At 55.0% G+C, this 19,727-nt stretch overlaps 1 protein-coding gene across 3 annotated transcripts in view; it reads left to right on the top strand.

Moving 5' to 3' along the window:
• The first annotated feature begins 3,230 nt into the window (after positions 1 to 3,230).
• OTOF (otoferlin) overlaps positions 3,231 to 19,727 on the top strand; it is a 97,161-nt gene continuing 80,664 nt past the window's right edge. For all 3 annotated transcript variants that reach the window (XM_063422840.1, XM_063422849.1, XM_063422857.1), the window contains exons 1-4: positions 3,231 to 3,507; positions 7,425 to 7,483; positions 12,149 to 12,237; positions 19,004 to 19,103. In XM_063422840.1, coding sequence (XP_063278910.1) covers positions 3,429 to 3,507; positions 7,425 to 7,483; positions 12,149 to 12,237; positions 19,004 to 19,103 — 327 coding nt within the window. In that variant the 5' untranslated portion in view covers positions 3,231 to 3,428. The remainder of the gene's footprint in view (positions 3,508 to 7,424; positions 7,484 to 12,148; positions 12,238 to 19,003; positions 19,104 to 19,727) is intronic.

Raw genomic sequence — 19,727 nt, 5'->3', positions numbered from 1 at the left:
TCCCCATTTCCCCCCTTCCCTCAGTTTTTAGTTTTCTTTTTTCCTCATTTTTCTTTGCTTTTCCTCATTTTTCTCTGCTTTTTTTCCTACCCATTTCCCCCCCTTCCCCTCAGTTTCCTCTTTTCTTTTTTCCCTAAATTTTGCTTATTTTTCCTAATTTTTCCTTGCTTTAACCCATTTTCCTGTTTTTCCCCCCATTCCCCCCTTCACCTCATTTTTCTCTTCTTTTTCCCGCATTTTTCCTCATTTTCCTTTGCTTTTTCCCCCCTTTTCCTGCTTTTCCCCCCATTTTCCCCCCTTCCTGTTGGTTTTCCCTTTTCTTTTTTCCTATTTTTTCTTATTTTCCTTTGCTTTTCCCCATTTTCCTCCATTTTTCCCCCATTCCCCCGCTCTCAGTTTTCCCAATTATTTTTCCTCATTTTCCCGCTTTTCCCCATTTTCCCGATGTGGGGAGGGGGCTTTGGCCAGACCCCAATTTTGGGGCGACTTGAGAGGGGGGAGCCCAAACTTTTTGGGGGATTTGTCCCAATTTGGGGATTTTTTTTTGGCATTTTACCTCATTTTGGTGGGGGGGCTCATTCTGGGCTGGTAATTCAAATAATCCCAAATAATTCCGGAATTCAGGAGCCAAAAAACCCCCAAATCCATGGATTCACATCTGGGACGGGACAGAATTCCCAAAAAAGCCCAAATCCCATGGATTCACAGCTGGGAATGCCCGGGTGTGATCCAGGATGGGACAGAATTCCCAAAAAAGCACAAATCCCGAATTTGGGGTCTGGGGGCACTTCGGGGTCTGGGGAAACTCAAGGGTCTGGTGACATTCCAGGGTTTGGGGACACTTTGGGATTTGGGGTCACTTTGGGGACTGGGGACATTTTGGGGTCTTGGTGGAACTTTGGGGACTGGGACATTTTGGGATTTTGGGGACATTTTGGGATCTGGGGGCACTTTGGGGACTGGGGACATTTTGGGGTCTGGGATGTTTTGGGGCCTGGGGTCACTTTGGGGTCTGGGAGCAATTTGGGATTTGGGGTCACTTTGGGGTCCAGGGACATTTTGGGATCTGGGGGACTTTGGAAGTCCAGGGACATTTTGGGGTCTGTGATGTTTTGGGATTTGGGATCACTTTGGAGTTTGGGAGCATTTTGCTGTCCAGGGACATTTTGGGGTCTCGGGGCACTTTGGGATTTGGGGACACTTTGGGATTTGGGGTCACTTTGGGCTCTGGGGACACTTTGGGATTTGGGACATCACTCTGCACCCCAGATGGGTCTGGGGACACTTTAGGGTCTGGGACATTTTGGGATCTGGGGACATTTTGGGATTTGGGGACACTTTGGGGTCTGGGGACACTTTGGGGTCTGGGACATTTTGGGATTTGGGGACATTTTGGGATTTGGGAACATTTTGGGATTTGGGGACACTTTGGGGTCTGGGGCAGTTTGGGGTCTGGGCTCTTTGCTCCCTGTAGGAGTCCGGAGACACTTTTGGATCCAGGGACATTTTGGGATCCAAAGACACTTTGGGGTCTGGGGGAATTTTAGGATCTGGGGTCACTTTGGGGTCTGGCACTTCAGGATTTGGGGTCACTTTGGGGTCCAGGGACACTTTGGGATTTGAGATCACTTTGGAGGTTGGGAACATTTTGGGATCTGGGGACACTTTGGGGTCTTGGAGTGCTTTGGAGTCTGGGATTATTTTGGGATTTGGGAGCACTTTGGAGTTTGGGAGCACTTTGAGGTCCAGGGACATTTTGGGTTCTGGGGACACTTTGGGATTTGGGACATCACTCTGCACCCCAGATGAGTCTGGGGACACTTTGGGGTCTGGAGGAACTTTGGGGTCTGGAGGAACTTTGGGGTCTGAGTTCCCACCCTGCACCCCAGATGGGTCTGGAGACACTTTGGGACCTGGGGACGTTTTGGGGTTTGGAGGCACTTTAAGGTCTGGGGGCACTTTGGGGTCCAGGGACATTTTGGGTTTGGGGACACTTTGCGGTCTGGGAGCAATTTGGGATTTGGGGGAATTTTGGTATTTGGGGACACTTTGGGATATGGGGTCAGTTTGGGATTTGGGGACACTTTGGGATTTGGGGATGGGCTGAGAGGGAGCGGCCCCGGCCGTGCCAGGGGAGGTTTCTCTTGGATATCGGGAACGATTCCTGCCTGGGAAGGGTTTGAGTCCCCATTCCTGATTCGGGGTCCCCGTGGATTTCTGGGGACACGGACCAGGGGTGGCCTTGGCGGGAGCAGTCGGGGGCTTTTCCAACCCAAGGAATTCCCGGAGCTTTCCTTCTCCCTCTGGGGCTGGCGGGACATTCCCGGGAATTTTGGGAAGGGCCGCCCTTATCCCGAGGTTCCAGCCTGCGGAGACCATGGAGCCGTGCCTCAGTTTCCCCATTCCCAACGGAAAGGAAAGGAAAGGAAAGAAAGGAAAGGAAAGGAAAGGAAAGGAAAGGAAAGGAAAGGAAAGGAAAGGAAAGGAAAGGAAAGGAAAGGAAAGGAAAGGAAAGGAAAGGAAAGGAAAGGAAAGGAAAGGAAAGGAAAGGAAAAACAACAAGGAAAAACAAGGAAACGGAGAGGGGAGGGAAGGGAGGGAAGGGGGAGGGGTGGGAGGAGGGAGGGGAGAAGTGGGAGGGGAGGAGGGGGAGGGGCGGCCCCGCTGGTGAAGAATTCAGCGCTGGGAGCGGGGGAAGCTCCGCACCGGCACCGGGACCAGAACCGGCACCGGGACCGGGACCGCACCGGGACCGGGACCGGGACCGAGACCGGCACCAGGACTGAGACCGGCACCGAGACCGCACCGGGACCGCACCGGGACCGAGACCGCACCGGGACCGAGACCGCACCGGGACCGCACCGGGACCGAGACCGCACTGAGCTGAGCGCCGGCACCGGGACCGGCACCGCTCCGGGGACCGCCGCGGGCACCGGGATCACACCGGGACCGCGTCAGGCTCCGGGCTCTGCACCGAGCCCCGGGACCGCATCAGGTACCGGGCTCTGCACCGGACCACACCGAGCGGCTCGGTCCGCACCGGGCTCTGCACCGGGACCGCCCCGGGACCGCGGCAGGCACCAGGAGCACCTGGGGCTCCTCACCGGGACCGCACCGGGTACCGGGACCGCCTCGGAACCACCTGGGGCTCCGCACCGGGACCGCATCAGGCACCAGGAGCACCTGGCGCTCCTCACCGGGTACCGGGACCGCCCCGGGACTTGCCTCGGGCTCGCACCGGGACCGCATCAGGCACCGAGACCGCCCCGGGACCACCTTGGGACCACCCCGGGCTCTGCTCCGAGCCCGCCCCGGGACCAGCCCGAGCCCTGCACCGAGCACCGGGACCGCCCCGGGCACCGCACCGGGACCGCACCGAGCGCCTCGAACCGCCCCGGGACCGGCCCGAGCCCCCGCAGGGTCCCGCCATGGCTCTGGTGCTGCAGCTCCGCTCCGTCTCCGGCCTCCGCGGCAAAGGCGACCGCATCGCCAAGGCGGCGTTCCGGGGTACCGGGATTGGGGCCGGGAATTGCGGGAGAGGGAATTGGGGAGGAGATTGGGGGAGCAGGATTTGAGGGACAGGAATTGGGAGGGTAGAATTTGAGGGGCAGGATTTGGGGAGCCGGAATTGGGGGAGAGGGATTTGGGGAGCAGGAATTGGGGGACAGGAATTAGGGGGGTGGAATCTGAGGGGCAGGATTTGTGGGGCGGGAATTGGGATGGGGATTTGGGGGACAGGAATTGGGGGGACAGGAACTGGGGACAGGATTTTGGGGTGGAATTTTGAGGGGCAGGATTTGGGGGCTCAGGATTTGGGGATTGGGAATTGGGAGAGAGGGATTGGGGTGTCAGGATTTGGGAGAAGGAATTGGGGGACAGGATTGGTGGAGCAGGATTTGGGGAGTGGGATTTGGGGGATAGGAACGGGGGACAGGATTTTGGGGTGGAATTTGAGGGACAGGATTTGGGGAGTGGGAATTGGGAATTGGGATTTGGGGGAGAGGAATTGGGGGGTCAGGGTTTGGGGGACAGGAATTGGGGAACAGGATTTTGGGGTGGAATTGGAGGCTCAGGATTTGGGGATTGGGAGAGAGGGATTGGGGGTGCAGGGTTTGAAGGATACGATTGGTGAAGGATTTGAGGAGCAGGAATTGAGGGGCAGGATTTGGGGGACAGGATTTTGGGGTGGAATTTGAGGGACAGGATTTGGGGGCTCAGGATTTGGGGAGTGGGAATTGGGGATCGGGAATTTGGGGAGAGGGATTTGGGGGGGTCAGGAATTGGGGGACAGGATTCGAAGGATAGGATTGGTGGGGCAGGATTTGGGGAGCAGGAATTGTGGGGCAGGGTTTGGGGGGTGGAATTTGGGGACAGAAATTTGGGGTAGGATTTGGGGACAGGGTTTTGGGGACAGGATTTGGGGGCCGGGATTTGAGGTCAGGATCTGGGGACATGGGATTTGGGGGTCAGGATTTGGGGGGTGGAATTTGAGGGACAGGATTTGGGGAGTGGGAATTGAGAGAGGGGGATTGGAGGGGGGGTGAGGATTTGGGGGATGGAATTTTGGGGAGGCAGGATTGGGGATGCAGGAATTGGGGGAGAAGGATTTGAGGGAAAGGATTTGGAGGATCAGGATTTGGGGAGTGGGATTTGGAGGGGTGGAATTTGGGGACAGGAATTCGGGGTGGGATTTGGGGGAGCGGGAACAGGGCAGGATTTGGGGACAGGATTTTGTGGGAGCAGGATTGGAGGCATGGGATTTGGGATCAAGATTTTGGGGAGCAGGTTTGTGGGAGTGGGATTTGGGGCCAGGATTTGTGAGACAGGATTTGGGGCCTCCCTGCATCCATCCCTGCCTCAGTTTCCCCACGCCCGACCCCAAACCGGCTCTTTTTGGGGTCTCCAGGGAAAAGGGGGCGAATTCCCAGGGTGGAATTCCTGCCGGGAGCGGGGATTGTGTCCCGGCTGTGGGATCACGGCTTTGTGGGGGCGGGGAGATCCCAAGGAGATCCCGAAGGATTCCTCCCCTTGGCCCGGGATCCGGGATCAGCCGGGATTCCTCCCGAGGGTCCCGCAGCTTCCGGAGCTTTCCCGAGGCCTGGGAAAGTCTCGGGATGGGATCCTGGCTCTTCCAGAGGCCGGGAATCCATGGAGGCAGAGCGGGAGAATTCCGGGAATTCCATCGCGGCTTTCCCTGCTCTTAATGACCTCGGGGTCATTAACCAGGGGCAATTAACCCTCGGCTCCCCGCCGCGCCTCCGGCTCCCAGAAAATCCCTGGGAAAGAGGCGGAATTCCTGGAAAATCCAGCGTGGAGCCCCGAATTTCCCGTTCTGAACATTCCCGCTCCCGAACCCGACCCGAATTCCCGGTGGGACTTTGGGAATGTCGGGATTCGTCCCTGCTTTGGGTCTGGAGAGGAGCCAAGGAAAAGACTGGGAAAAACCCTCAGGACCCTGATCCAACTCTCCTGGCACCAAATTCCTTGGAATTCCCTCCCGGAATGGTTTGGGTGGGAAGGGACCTTCAGTCCCCTCCCATTCCAGGGACACCTCCCGCTGTCCCGGGATGCTCCAGCCTTTCCTTGGATACTCCCAGGGATCCAGGGATTCTCTGGGAATTCCAGCCCGGCCTCTCCCCACCCTCCCAGCCTGGAATTCCTTCCCAAGATCCCACCCCAAGCTCCCTTTTCCCTGCAGGAATTCCAGCTCAACTCCCGAAATCCCCGAGGGAATTCCAGCTCAACTCCCAAAATCCCCGAGGGAATTCCAGCTCAATTCCTTGAATCCCCGAGGGAATTCCAGCTCAACTCCCGAAATCCCCAAGGGAATTCCAGCTCAATTCCTTAAATCCCCAAGGGAATTCCGGCTCAATTCCTTAAATCCCCAAGGGAATTCCATCTCGATTCCTGAAATCCCCTGAGGGAATTCCAACTCTTGGATTCCCTGAGCCCCATCCCTGCGCCCATGGGAAGAATTCCTTGGGAACAATTCCCACCTGGAAGGGGCTGTCCAGCCCTGGCACAGCTGCCTGGGGGCAGCGGGATCCCCATTCCTGGAGGAGTTGGAATCCCTGGATTTCAGTCCCTCCAGGAATGGGAGATGTGGATCAGGGAATGGATCAGGGAACTCCGGGCTCGATTCCAGAGGGGTTTTCCAACCAAAATAATTCCATGTTTCCACCATTCCTTCCTCAGTCAGGGCTCTGTCCTGCCCCAGTATGGGATAGGATGGATTCCAGGCACGTTGACCTGGAATTCCAGGCCTGGAATGTGTTTGGTTGGAGCTCAGTCCTGAAATCTGTTGGAAAAAAAAATTTCTCGCCCTTTTCCAGCGCCTCTGGAAAAGCTTCGGGCCCTTGCCCGTGGGATGAGGAGCCCTCTCCCAGCTCCCGGCTGGAAATTCCAAACTCCCCTGGTTTTCCCGGATTCCCTTCCCCATCTCGGCCCCATCCAGCCTCTCCCTCTGGCAGCACATCCCAAGGGATCTGGCGGAGCTTCCAGGCGGGAGAGGAGGGAGCGGAATCCGGGATGAAGCATTCCCGAGGCTGACAGCCTTGGAATGACACTCCTCCTCCTCCTTTCCTGGAAATCCCGGGAGAGGATTTCCAAACCAGGGAAACTGAGGCACGAATGGAATTCCTGATCCATGGGATCAGCCTATGGGGGAAGGGCTGGTGGGAAGTGGATCCTGCTCTGGAAGCGGAGGGAGAGGATGGATTCCGTGGCCAGAATCCTGGAATATCAGGGATTGCTCTCCATGCATGGCCTTGGATTTCACTCCCACATTTCCGAGGGATCCGGAGCGAGGGGTTCAGCTTTGCCTTTGGGATTCTCCCATTTTTCCATCAGGGATTTGGGAATGGGATTGAATCCCGGCAGCTCCAAAGAGCTCCCGGATCCGCCGTGGTTCCTGTTCTCCCCATCCTTGCTCCATACGTGGAAACAAACTGGGAATGACTCCAGGATTTTCCAGGAATTCCGGCTTTTCAGCCTGGCTTTGGGGAAAAAGGCAGGAAAACAGGGAATTTTCATCACCTGGCCCATTTTTTGGGAAGCTCCAGCAGGATCTGAACTCTGCTCCAGAGTTGATTTCCCACAGGAATTCCCAACTCCGTTCCAGCTTAATTGCGTTCGTGTCCGGGGCTAATTAGGGAGCCGGGAGTTAATGGATCCTAAGGAGCTGCCAGGAGAGGCTTCCTCTTGGGAATGGGGCTGGAAAATGAGGGATGTCACTCATGGATACCTCCCAGAGAAGTAAAGTCAGGAAAAGTCGGGAATGCCCTGGGATCGGGAAGGGTCGGAGCAGGGAGGTGGAATTCCGGCAGAGGTTTTTCCATCCTGGGCTGTTCCCACCCCGCAGATCCCAAAATCCCAGGGTCTCCCAGCCCTTCATCCACCCCTTTTCCCTCTTTTTCCCTCTCCAGGGCTTTCCTTCTACACCCGAGTGATGGAAAACTGCGAGGACGAGGCCAGGTTTGACGAGGTAGGAGAAGTTTTCCCGTCCTTTTTGTATCCCGGAAATCCCACTGCCTCTCCCAGGATTCCCAGTCCGGGTGAAATCCCTGCTCCCGATTTTTGTTGGCGTCTTTGTTGTCCTCTCCAAGGTTTCTCCTGGCAGGGGCCAAACGGGATTCCTGGCTGGACACGGGTGGGAGAATCCCTATGGAATTCAAATCAAAAACATAAAATTTCCTGTGTTTTCTGCACTGAATTTCAGGGAAAAAATTGTTTATCCAAGCTGGGAAATTCCTGCTGGGATTTCCAGCTCCATTTTTTTTTCATCTCTGGAGGAAAAAGTTTCGCTTTTTCCTTGGAATTCCTTCTTTTTCCTTCAGAATTCCCAGAGGAGCCGTGGCTGCCCCTGGATCCCCGGAAATGTCCAAGGAAAAAGCTTGGAGCAACCTGGGATAGGGAAACGGTCCCTTCCCATGGAATGGGGATGGGATTTGAGCTCCCTTCCCACCCAAACCATCCCCTGAACGCTTCCGGGGCTGGAACATCCCAGATTTTTGGGAATTCTGTCCCCATGATCAGACTCCGTCTCCCACCAGCCCCTCCGTTGCTCCCTGTGGGATTTTTTTCCCCTCCATTCATCGCGTGCCGTTGGAAAAACTGTCTTTGGGAATGGTTGAGATGGTGTTGGATCAGGAGCCCGGAATTCCAGCCCGGAATTCCAGCACTTTTAGGGAAGTGAATCCCTCCCAGAGCAGCCACAGGCGCTGGGATGCTGTAGAGACATTCCTAGGCCCGGAGGATCAAATCCTGCTGGGGGAATATCCAGGGAATCACCTCTGGGGAATACCTGGGAATATCTGGAGTTGAAACCCTTTGGATCCTCCACGGCAGATCCCAAATCCCGGAGCAGGGCGGGGCAGCCGGGGCGGGGTCGGGCTTTGATTCCAGGGAAAAGGGACAGGACAGGGAAAACGGCCTCAGGCTGTGCCAGGGAAGTTGAGGTTGGATTTTGGGAACAATTCCCCACGGGAAGGGTGCTCAGGCCCTGGAAGGGGCTCCCGGGCAGGTTTGGAGTCCCCATTCCCTTGGAGGATTCCAAGGAATTCCCGGACGTGGCACTCCAGGGATTGTCCTATTCCCACTTCCCACACCTCAGATTCGATGATCCCTGAGGGTTTTTCCAGCCTCAGTGATCCCTGGATTCTGTGATCTCGGAGCTGAGGAAATCCACCTTCATTCCCTCTTTTCCTGCCCCCCTCTTCCCGTTAATCAGGATCCGCCTCCAGGCAGGATTTGGATTCCAAACCCCAGCAGTTTCCCTGGGATTTGGTTTCGCTCCGTTTCTTTTCCAATTATTTTTCCCTTCATTCCTCAATGAATCCCGCAAATCCCCTGCTGCTCCGGAGCCCGCTGGATATTCCAGAGGCTGCGCGCAGCGCCCCCAGTTCATCGGGAATATTCGCGTTCCGTGCTGCATCCCAAAGGATTTCACCTTGGAGGGGCCTTTCCCAGAGATCCCCCGCAGCCGGGGAGGGAAGGTAATCTCTGGGAATGACGGAGCCCAGATTCCTCGGAGCTGAAATTTCCCGGGATAACTTCGAACAGGGAAATGAGGGATGAGCTGCCCCAATCAGTTCCATCAGGATCATGGAATTTTAGGTGGGAAGAGGCCTCTCTGCCCAAAAATCTTGCTGGAATTCCTTCCCGTGGAATTTTGGGGTGGGAAGAGAGCCTATCCCATTCCGTAGCCTCATCCCAGGCTGCTCCAAGCCCCATTTCCTGGCCTTGGACACTCCCAGCTTCTCTGGGAATTCTGTGCCAGGGCCTTCCCTGTTTCCCATTTTTTTTCCCCCAGCGCTTGGAAACTCCCTCGGATCAAACCTGTAGCTCCGGCTTTTCCAGCCTTGTTTTCCCCCTTTTCCTTTGGCAAAAGCAATCCCAGACTTCAGTGAATCCCTGCTCCCTGCACTTGCTGCCTTTTCCTTGGATTTGGGGCAGATTTCCTTGGATTTGGTAGATCTGGGATCCCCAGAGCACATCCAGCACCTTTTGGATGGAGGTGGGAGGGGGCCGAGGGAATCAGCCTGGAAAAATTCCCGGGTTTATCCTGCTCTCCCTGGGAGAAGGAGCCGAGGGCTGAGGCCTGAGAAGTGGGAACGGGACAATTCCTCAGGCCCAGAGGGGCATTCCTGTGGAATTCCTTCCTGGAAAGGTGCTGGGATCCCCATTCCTGGGGGGATTTCAACCCACGAGGATCAAGGGTGGCCTCGGCAGTGCCAGGAATTCTTGGATTTGGTGGTCCCCAAGGATTTTCCCAACCTAAACAATTCCATAATCCTGGGATTGCCGGGTGATTTTATCACCGGATCCGACCCCTGGAGCATCAAAACATTTGGGAAAAAAACCCAAGGGAAAAGCAGGGGAGGGACCGAATTCCATCCCCACATGGAGAGCTCGGGATAAATCCTGCGGCAGGATCCGGAGCCGTGCCGGATCCGTGGGTGCCATTTCCCACTCCTTTTAATATTCCAGCAATTTTCCCTTCCCTGACTCTGCAGACAAATTAAAGCCGGGAATAAATAGCTCGGGAACGAGCCCTGGGAAGTGCTGAAGAAGCTCCGGCTCCTTCCCGGGAATTTGCTGGATGAGCAAATTCTCTTCCCATGGATTTCGATCCCGCCCTGCGGCTCCTGGGAGAGATCCTGGATCCGCTGCCTCTGGCACATTCCCAATCTGGGATGCACCAGGAGAGGGTTGGGAAGGGGGGGATGCTGGGATTTGGGAGGTGCTGGGGCTTGGAAAACTGGGAATGTGGGGGGTTGGGATGACAGAGGGATCTGCCAAAAAAAAAAAAAAAAAAAAAAGGGATTAGATTTTGTGGAATTGTGGAATGGTTTTGGTGGGGAGGGAATTTAAGGATCATCCCGTTCCTGACACCTCCCACTATCCCAGGCTGCTCCAACATTCCTGGGGACCCACAGCTTCTCCAGGAATTCCAGCTCAGCTGGGAATTCCTTCCCAAGGTCCCACCCCAAGCTCCCCATTCCCAGTGGGAATTCCATTCCCTGCCTCCTGCCCCTCCAGCCCTTTCCCAAATCCCGGCTCTCCTGGAGCCCCTTGAGGCTTGGGAAGCTGCTCCAAGGATTCCCTGGATCCTCCCCTGATCCAGCCGGACATTCCCAGCTCTCCCAGCCTGGCTCCACATTCCCACCCCCTTCCAATGCCAGTATTTTTATTTTCCATGTGTGTATCCATAAAATAGTCTGTGCTGGGAACATCCTCGGTGACATCCCTATAAACTGGCCCCGCTGCCCTTTTTTCCTGGGAAAAGAGCCCTTTCCCCACCCTCATCCCCTAAGCTCCAGCTCCCTGGAATGCTCCTGCCTCATGCCTCTCCTCCTTTTCCCAAGAAAACTCCTGGATCATCCTTGTCCTTTTTTTCCTGAATGCTCCTGGTTCCTCTCTCTCTCTCTTTTTCCCAGCTCATCCTGGCTCATCCCTCTCTTCCTTCTCCCAAAACCCTTCTGGTTTATTCATCTCTCCCTTTTCCCAAAACAATCCCAGCTCATCCAATTCCTTCTTTTCCCAAAACCCTTCTGGCTCATCCATCTCCTTTTCCCAAAACACTCCTGGATCAGCCCTCTCTTCTTTTCCCAAAATGATCCTGGCTCATTAATTTCTTCCTTTTCCCAAAACAATCCTGGCTCATCCATTTCCTTCTTTCCCAACTGATCCTGGCTCATCCATCTTCTTTTCCCAAAACGCTCCTGGCTCAGCCCTCTCGTCTTTTCCCAAAACAATCCTGGCTCTTTCCTCTCCTTTTTCCAGCTGATCCTGGCTCATCCATCTCCTCCTTTTCCCAAAATGATCCTGGCTCATCCATCTTCTTTTCCTAACTTATCCTGGCTCATCCACCTCCTCCTTTTCCCAGCTGATCCCAGCTCATCCCTATTCTCCTTTTCCCAAAACCCTTCTGGCTCATCCCTCTCTTCCTTTTCCCAAAACATTCCTGGATCAGCCCTCTCCTTTTTTTCCAAAACTGTCCTGGCTCATCCCTCTCCCTTTCCCAACTGATCCTGGCTCATCCATCTCCTCCTTTTCCCAAAATGATCCTGGCTCATCCCACTTCTCCTTTTCCCAAAACAATCCTGGCTCATCCATCTCCTCCTTTTCCTAAAACGCTCCTGGCTCAGCCTTCTCCTCTTTTTCCCAGCTGATCCTGGCTCATCCCTCTCTTCCTTTCCCCAAAACAATCCTGGGTCATCCATCTTCTTTTCCAAAAAAAATCCTGGCTCATTCATTTCCTTCTTTTTCCAGCTGATCCTGGCTCATCCATCTCCTCCTTTTCCCAAAACTCTCCTGGATCAGCCCTCTCCTCTATTCCCAAAATAATCCTGGCTCATCCCTCTCCCTTTCCCAACTGATCCTGGCTCATCCATTTCCTCCTTTTCCAAAAAAAATCCTGGCTCATCCACCTTCCTTTTTGAAACACTCCCGGCTCATCCCTCTCCTCCTTTTCCCAAAACGCTCCTGGATCAGCCCTCTCTTTTTCCCAGCTGATCCTGGCTCATCCCTCTCCCTTTTCCCAACTGATCCTGGCTTATCCCTTTCCTGCATTTCCCAAAACAATCCTGGCTCATCCACCTTCCTTTCCCGAAACGCTCCCAGCTCATCCCTCTCCTCCTTTTCCCAGACTTTCCGCTGGCCGGTGGCGACCAACATCGACGGGAATGAGATCCTGGAGATCCAAGTGTTCAACTACAGCAAGGTCTTCACCAACAGGTGAGCCCTCCCTTCCCGAGGCCCGCGCGGATCTCATCCCGTGGGAAGAGGCGGGACGGTGAGGAATGCGCCGGTCGGAGTTTCCCGGGAATTTCCCGGTTCTGTGTGAGCAGCTTGGAGTGGGGGATGAGGAATTTACCCTGGGAATTCTGGGGTGTTCAGCACCGAGTTTTTCCCCAAGTTGCGCCTTTTGCTTTCCATAGAATTTCGGTGTTTTAAAGAAAGATGGAATTTTTTTTTTTCGGTGGATTATCCACGTGGAAGTTGATGCCGGAATGTGTTTTCCCAGATTTTCCAAATCCTGCGGGTGCTGGATTGGTTGTGTCCAGGGAAATTGTGGCTGCCCCATCCCTGGAAGTGTCCGAGGAAAGGTTGGATGAGACTCGGAGCCGCCTGGGACAGTGGGATGTGTTTGGCTTGGAATGGGATGGGATTTGAGGTCCCTTCCCACATGGATCCATGAGGACACCTGGAAAAGAGAAGGATCCAGGAAATCCTTGGAGCCTTGAGGGGCTCCAGGAGAGCTGGGATTTGGGAAAGGGCTGGAGGGGCAGGAGGCAGGGAATGGAATTCCCGCTGGGAATGGGGAGCTTGCGGTGGGATCTTGGGAAGGAATTCCCATCTGGGATGGTGGGGAGGAGAAAGAGAGGAGCTGGTGCTGGGAGCTTCCCTCCAGGAACGCTGGGAATGTATGGAATAGGAAATTCCATTGAAACAAGGCAGTGCTGAAACTCCAGAAAATCCCCCTTTTCCAGGAATAAGCTGGAGGAGAGGAAGAGGGGAGAGCTGGGAACATCCTACCAGGAATTTTGGGAATATGTGGAATAGGAAATCCCACTAAACCGAGGCAGTGGTGGAAATCCAGCCCGTTTTCCTTTTCCGGGAATAAGCTGGATGAGGTTGTGACGTTTCTGGGAACATCCCTCCAGGAATGCGAGGAATAAATGGGAGAACAAATCCCATTGAAACAGGGCAGTGCTGGAACTCCGGCCCATCCTCCCAATCAGCTGGAGAGGAGGGAGAATTTTGGGAACATCCCTCCGGGAATGCCAGCAGAGTGTGGGAAAAGAAATCTCGCCTGGGATGCCATCCCAGCCCATCCTCCTCGCCCAGAAATGAGTTGGAAGAGAGAGGAGGGAGAGGATTGGGAACATCCCCCCAGGAATGTCTGGAATTGGAATTCCCATAAAAACCTGGGATGTGCTGGAACTCCAGCCCATCCTGCAAACCAGCTGGAGGAGGAGGAGGAGGAGAGGAGGAAGAGGCCTGGGAGCATCGGGGCTGGGAAAGCCGATCCGGGCGCTCCGTGAATAATTCACGTGCAGCTGATGAAGGCCGTTGATCAAAGGGCTGGAAAAAGGCGGGATACCTGATCCAGGGCCTGATCCAGACCCTCCGGAATGACGAGGGAGTCACGTCCCAGTGGCTCCTTTTGTTCCCTGCCGCTGTGGCTGTCACCAGCAGCCGATTCCTGGGAATATGATCCTTGTCTGGCTTCATCCAGGTGCCCCTGGATCCTGGTGGGTTCATCCTGGCTCCGAGGGTCCCTGAGAACATTCCCAGGGTGCTGAGTATCCAAGGAAAAGGGTGGGGTTGGATGAGGGAGAAGCCTCCTAACACCCCTAGGCAGGCCACGGCATCCCAAAAAATCCCATCCCCAGCTCCTGCATTGGGAATTTCCAGGCTGGGAATCTCCCCAGGACACATCCAATGTTTTCAGGTGGAGGTGGAGCCACATCCTGCCCGTGGGTCATTCCCAGGTGGAAATTCCTGCTGGAAAAGCTCCACACGAGGGAAGGATCAAAAACTGGGGGGCCTCCACATCCTGAATAAAACCCTGGAGATTCCCGTGAAAGTAATCCACCCGATCCCATCCTGGAAGATCCTGGAGTGAGGTGGGATAGCCTGAGTGGGAATACCGGGATCCTGCTGGAATTCAGTTGTTTTCCGTGGTCTCCTGGTCTCCTGGGAGAGCTTCAGAACCCCTCCAGGATGGAGGAAAATTCTGGGATGTTTTCCCATGGTTCCAGGCCCTGGGAGAAGCCGGATGGAGAAAATCTGAGATCCCAAATTTCTGTGGATTTGAGCAGGAAAAGGGACACTCCTGAGGGATGCGGGAATGGGAATCACACACAGGAGAGGGGAAGATCCAGGAAAAAAAGGCACAGCCAGGGATGAATCCAAGAGGATTTGCCAGGATCTAGTGGCTACAGAGCATCACCCCTGCAGCCTTATTCCCAAACTTTTGGGAGAGCCTGATCCAGCCTTTCCGAGCAGCTTTTCCTTGTGCAGAAAACAGGGATAACGCCGGGCAGAGATCCCAATCCATAAGGAATGTGCACAAAACCCAGGAGCTTTTGTTCCAGGGGGTTCTGTCTCCTCCTCATCCCTGTTTTTTCCCCTGGAGCAGCAGCGGGATCTGGCCCAAAGCCACATTCCAAAGCTGGAGCAGGGGGCACGGATCATTTCCCTATGGAAAACCAATCCCAGGGAGAGGAGGCGGGAGCTGCTCCGTTACCCTATGGAGCACAAAGGGACGGATTCCGAAGGGTTCAATCCATTCCCGGAATCTCCAGGATGGAACCAGAGCTCGGTCCTGTCCTTTGTTCTTCTCCAGCCACGGAGATCCCGGCACGGCTTGAGTCCTTTGTGTCTCCAGAGGGATCCTGGTTTCGTTCCTGGAAAATTATCCGGAGCAGGAGAACGGAAAAAATGAACTCTGGAGCCGCAGGGTTCCCTGTTTTCCGACTGCCCTCCTCACATGGAGCAGCTACGTGGGATTTTTGGGATGGAATTCCTGGCTGTGAGGGGCTGGGATGGAATTCCCAGGGAAGCCGTGGCTGCCCCATCCCTGGAAGAGTCCAAAAAAAAAATTAGGGATGGGGCTTGGGCTGATGTGGGGTTGTAGAAGGTTGGGGTTGGAATGGGATCAGCTTCCAGGTCCTTCCCATCCAAACCATTCCAGGATTCCATGCCGGAATGCTCGGTGTCCAATCCCAATCCTGCAGCCCCTTTTATGTGACCTCTTCAGCTCCAGCCATGTTGGATTTTGTGGAATTTTTCACTTCTGGATCAGAACTTGGAGCGACACTGATCCAAACGCACCGGAACTGCCGCTTCGGAAATCTCATCCCAAATTAAATTTCCTTACAGGACATTTCCATGCCCGGGGCTGACTTCACTCATCATCCTCCTCCACCTGCCTTCCAAAGAAAAATCCGTTTCTATTTAACGGGAATTTTTGCCAGAGCTTCCTGAAGGAAAGGGGGGAAGAAACTTGGCTGGAGGAACTTTTAATGTCTGGAGGGTGCTGAGCTGGAGCAGCTGGAGCGTCCCACATTTCTCCAGGTATTCCAGGTGAAAATGAACCTGGAGCAATTCCAGCAAGTGGAGGGAAGGGGATAATTAGGAGGGAAGTGATTTTGGCAGCTCCAATTCCATGGCGTGAGACAATTCCGGATGAAGCTGCAATTCGGCTGGAGAGGGGAGAAGGATCCTCATTCCTGCTCCAGGCAGGAGCTGTGAGAGGAAGGAGCTGGAATTAATCAGCAGGGATTTGGGTATCCATGGAAAAGCTGCGGGTTCCAAACGGGAATGGGCACCTCCCGCGATCCCAGCGTGCTCCAAGCCTCGATGTCCGACCCGGCCTTGAGCACTTCCATGAGGGTTCAGCAGGATAATTCCCTGGAAAAGGGTGAAAAGGTGTGGAATGCCTCTGCTTTCCTCATCCCGCCTTTCCAGGGGTGTCTGGAGGTGGGGACCAAACTGGGATGGAGGCCCCAGGGATGATGGATGTAGGGACTGATGGATGGATCCATGGATGGGACCCATGGATCCATGGATGGATGGATGTAGGAATTGATGGATGCATCCATGGATGGATGGATGTAGGAATTGATGGATGCATCCATGGATGGAGGGATCCATGGATGGATCCATGAATGGATGGATGGATACATGGATTCTTGAATGGAGGGTGGGATGGATGGACAGATGGATGGATTCATGGAGGGATGGATGAATGAATCCATGGATGGATGGATCCATGGATGGATCCATGGATGGATTCATGGAGGGATGGAGGGATGGATCCATGGATGGATGAATGGATGGAGGGGTGGATGGATCTATGGATGGATGGATGGATGCACAGATTCATGGAGGGATGCATGGATCCATGGAGGGGTGGATGGATCCATGGATGGATGCACAGATTCGTGGAGGGATGGATGGATCCATGGATGGATGGATCCATGGAGGGGTGGATGGATCCATGGAAGGATGGAGATGCCATTCCCGAAAAAGGGCCTCTCCCTGGCTTCAGGAGCACAACTTGCCCATGGATCAAACAGTATCCAAAGGCCGAGGGATCAGAGGAGGGAAAATGGGATTTCCTGGGCTGGAGGATGCCCTTGGCACACACAGGTGGAATTCTTGCCCTTGGAAAACGTCCGTGCTGGCAAAGCCTGACCGGATCCATGGGATTCACCATCACCCCAGTCACCATTTCTCTGGAATGGCCTCAGGGATACAGGAGGCACCCCTGGAAGTTGGGATACACCATAAGGGCAAATCCTGCTGGCTCCCAGGATTTGGAGTATCCCCAAATCCGTGATCCCGGGATTCGAGTGAGCTCCAGACACGGAACCGGCCTGGCTGGGGTTGGAAACTGGAGCTGCTCCTCGGGGCTGATAAAATTACGGATTGACCCAGAAAGTTTCCCTTTTTTCCATCAGCAGGAACGCTGGAGAAGGGAGGGAGCAGGGCCCTGATGAATTATGGATCGCTCGGAGTTGAACGGCCGCCCAGACAAGTCCTGAATATTTAATCCCGTCTCGCTCGGATCCCGCCGTGGGAAGCGGCTTGGGAAGGATCCAAGGAAGGAAGGAAGAAGGAAGGAAGGACGGGAGTTTGTCTGGGAGCCTGTGCCAGGGCTCGCTGCCTTCGCAGCCAGGAATTCCTTCCCGAGATCCTGCCTGTCCCTGTCTGCTGTTGCAGGGCTTGGAATGGCTCAGAGCTTCCTGGGTTTTGTCATGGATTCATGGAATGGTTTGGGTGGAATCATCCTATTCCAAACTTGACTTGATCAGGTCCCACTGATCCAGGCTGCTCCAAGCCCCTCCAGCCATTCCTTGGACACTCCAAGGGATCCAGGGGCAGCTGCAGCATCTCTGGGAATTCCAGCCTAGCCCCTCCTCACCCTCCCAGGCAGGAATTCCTTCCCAAGATCCCACCCCAAGCTCCCCTTTCCCACAGGGAATTCCATTCCCTGTGTCCTGTCCCTCCATCCCTTGTCCCAAGTCCCTCTCCAGCTCTCCTGGAGCCCCTTTAGACACAGGAAGGGGCTCCAAGGATTCCCTGGATCCTTCTCTTCTCCAGCTGGACATTCCCAGCTCTTCCAGCCCTTGGAGCAGCTCCGTGGCCTCCTCTGGAGTCACTCCAGCAGCTCCACATCGGGATGTTGGATCCCAGAGCTGGAGCAGCTCCACAGGGGGGATATTCCAGGAGGAATTTCCTGTTCCCTGCTCAGCCCTCTCCGGGTGCTGAGCGCCTGGGAGCCAAAAGTCCCTGGATCCACCTGGATCCAAGAGGAGCAGGGAAGGCGTCGCCACCACACCTGGGAATGTTTTGGATTCCGAACAGGTTAAAAAACCAGGGATACCTGTGGGAATCCAGAGCCCTGCAGGCTCCGCTCCTGGGGATAGCTGGAATTGGCCTGGATGTTACTTGTGGGACCCTTCCAGCTCAGGATTTTCCATGGAACAAAGGCGGGCTTTTCTCAAGGAATACTTTCCAAGACAAAAGTGCAGCTGCTCTGGCAGACCGGGAATAATGTTGTTTTCCAAACCGTGAAATCCAGGTGGATACAGCAGCTTTTTCCTCATCTTGGGGAAGAAGGAGGTTTCCATGGGATGCGTTATTTCTTCTGGATTGGGAATTACGGAGTAAACAAAGGAAAGGATTTCCCATTCCATGTTCTGCAGGGCACTTTGGAGACAGAACTCTGCTGGGATTGATCCGTGCTTGGAATGTGGAAAATGAGGGATGGAGGTGGAAATCCTGCAGGGACCTGGAGGGGCTGGAGCGTGTCCAGGGAAGGGAACGGAGCTGGGAAGGGAATGGAGCCCCAGGAGAGGCTGAGGGAGCTGGAAAGGGGCTGAGCCTGGAGAAAAGGAGGCTCAGGGGGAGCTTTTCCCTCTCCAGAGCTCTCTGGGAGGAGCCGGAATGGATCGGGATCTGCTCCCAGGGAACGGGATGAGAGGGAATGGCCATGGGGAGGTTCAGAGTGGATATTGGGAAAAATTCCTTCATATTCCTTCATATCACTGGGGCTTGGAGCCACCTGGGATTGTGGAATGAACCGGGTGGAATGGGATTGGCTCCAAGGTCCATTCCCATCCAAAGCATTCCATGATTCCATGAGCTGGTGTAGATGAGAGAGGGACAGTTCCTGGTGGGTTTTCCACCAGCATGGAAACCACTGTGGACATTCCGTATGGAAAAGGCCACCTTGGGATCCCTCAGCTGCATCCCAGGAATCCAGGAGTGACTGTTCCCAAATCTCCCTCTTTCCTTTTCCCAGCAGCATTCCCTTGGAACGGCTTCACTCTCGGCTTCTCCTTTTCCCCATCATCTCCTCCGAGCCCTGATCTGGGATCTCCCCTCTCCCTCTTCCCAAGGAAAATGGGAAGCAGAGCCCTTTTCCCATGGAAACCAGGTCCCGGTGGATGAAATCTCCCGGGATTCCCTGTGCTTTGCTCCGCAGGCTCATCGGGACGTTCCGGATGGTCCTGCAGAAGGTGGTGGCGGAAGGGCAGCTGGAGGTGACGGACACGCTCATCGACGACAACAACTCCGCCATCCAGGTGGGTCACCGAGGTGGGAACGGCCGGCGTTCCCGTCATTCCTTGATCCGTGTGTCCCGAGGTGGGAACGGCCGGCATTCCCGTCGTTCCTTGATCCGTGTGTCCGTGCTGGATCTGTGGGAACAGGGATATCGGTGTTCCCAGCTGGATCCCCAGCCTTGCCTTGATCCCGTTACTCCTGGCCTGAAGGGATGAGGCAGCCGGGAATGTCTGGAGGGAGCACAGGGGAGCCCGGATTGGAAAAGAGTGGCAAGTTTGGGATGGGGAAAAAGCAGGGATGGATCCGGTTTGATCCAAGCATGGACAGGGAGAAGCAGAGCCCGGCATGGAATCACTGAATTCCAGCCTGGATTGGGTGGGAAGGGACTTTAAATCCCATCTCATTCCAATCCTGATACCATCCCAGGGTGCTCCAACCTTTCCTTGGACACTGCCAGGGATCCAGGGGCAGCCACAGCTCCTCTGGGAATTCCAGCCCAGCCCCTCCCCACCCTCCCAGGCAGGAATTCCTTCCCAAGATCCCACTGCAAGCTCCTCTTTCCCAGTGGGAATTCCATTCCCTGCCTCCTGCCCCTCCTTTCCCAAATCCCTGCTCTCCTGGAGCCCATTTAGGCCCTGGAAGGA

The sequence above is a fragment of the Prinia subflava genome, chromosome 2 (genome assembly GCF_021018805.1).
Source record: "Prinia subflava isolate CZ2003 ecotype Zambia chromosome 2, Cam_Psub_1.2, whole genome shotgun sequence".
Taxonomy (NCBI): Eukaryota; Metazoa; Chordata; class Aves; order Passeriformes; family Cisticolidae; genus Prinia; species Prinia subflava.
Note: the sequence above shows the minus strand (reverse complement) of the source record. Positions and strands in the feature narration are given on the sequence as shown.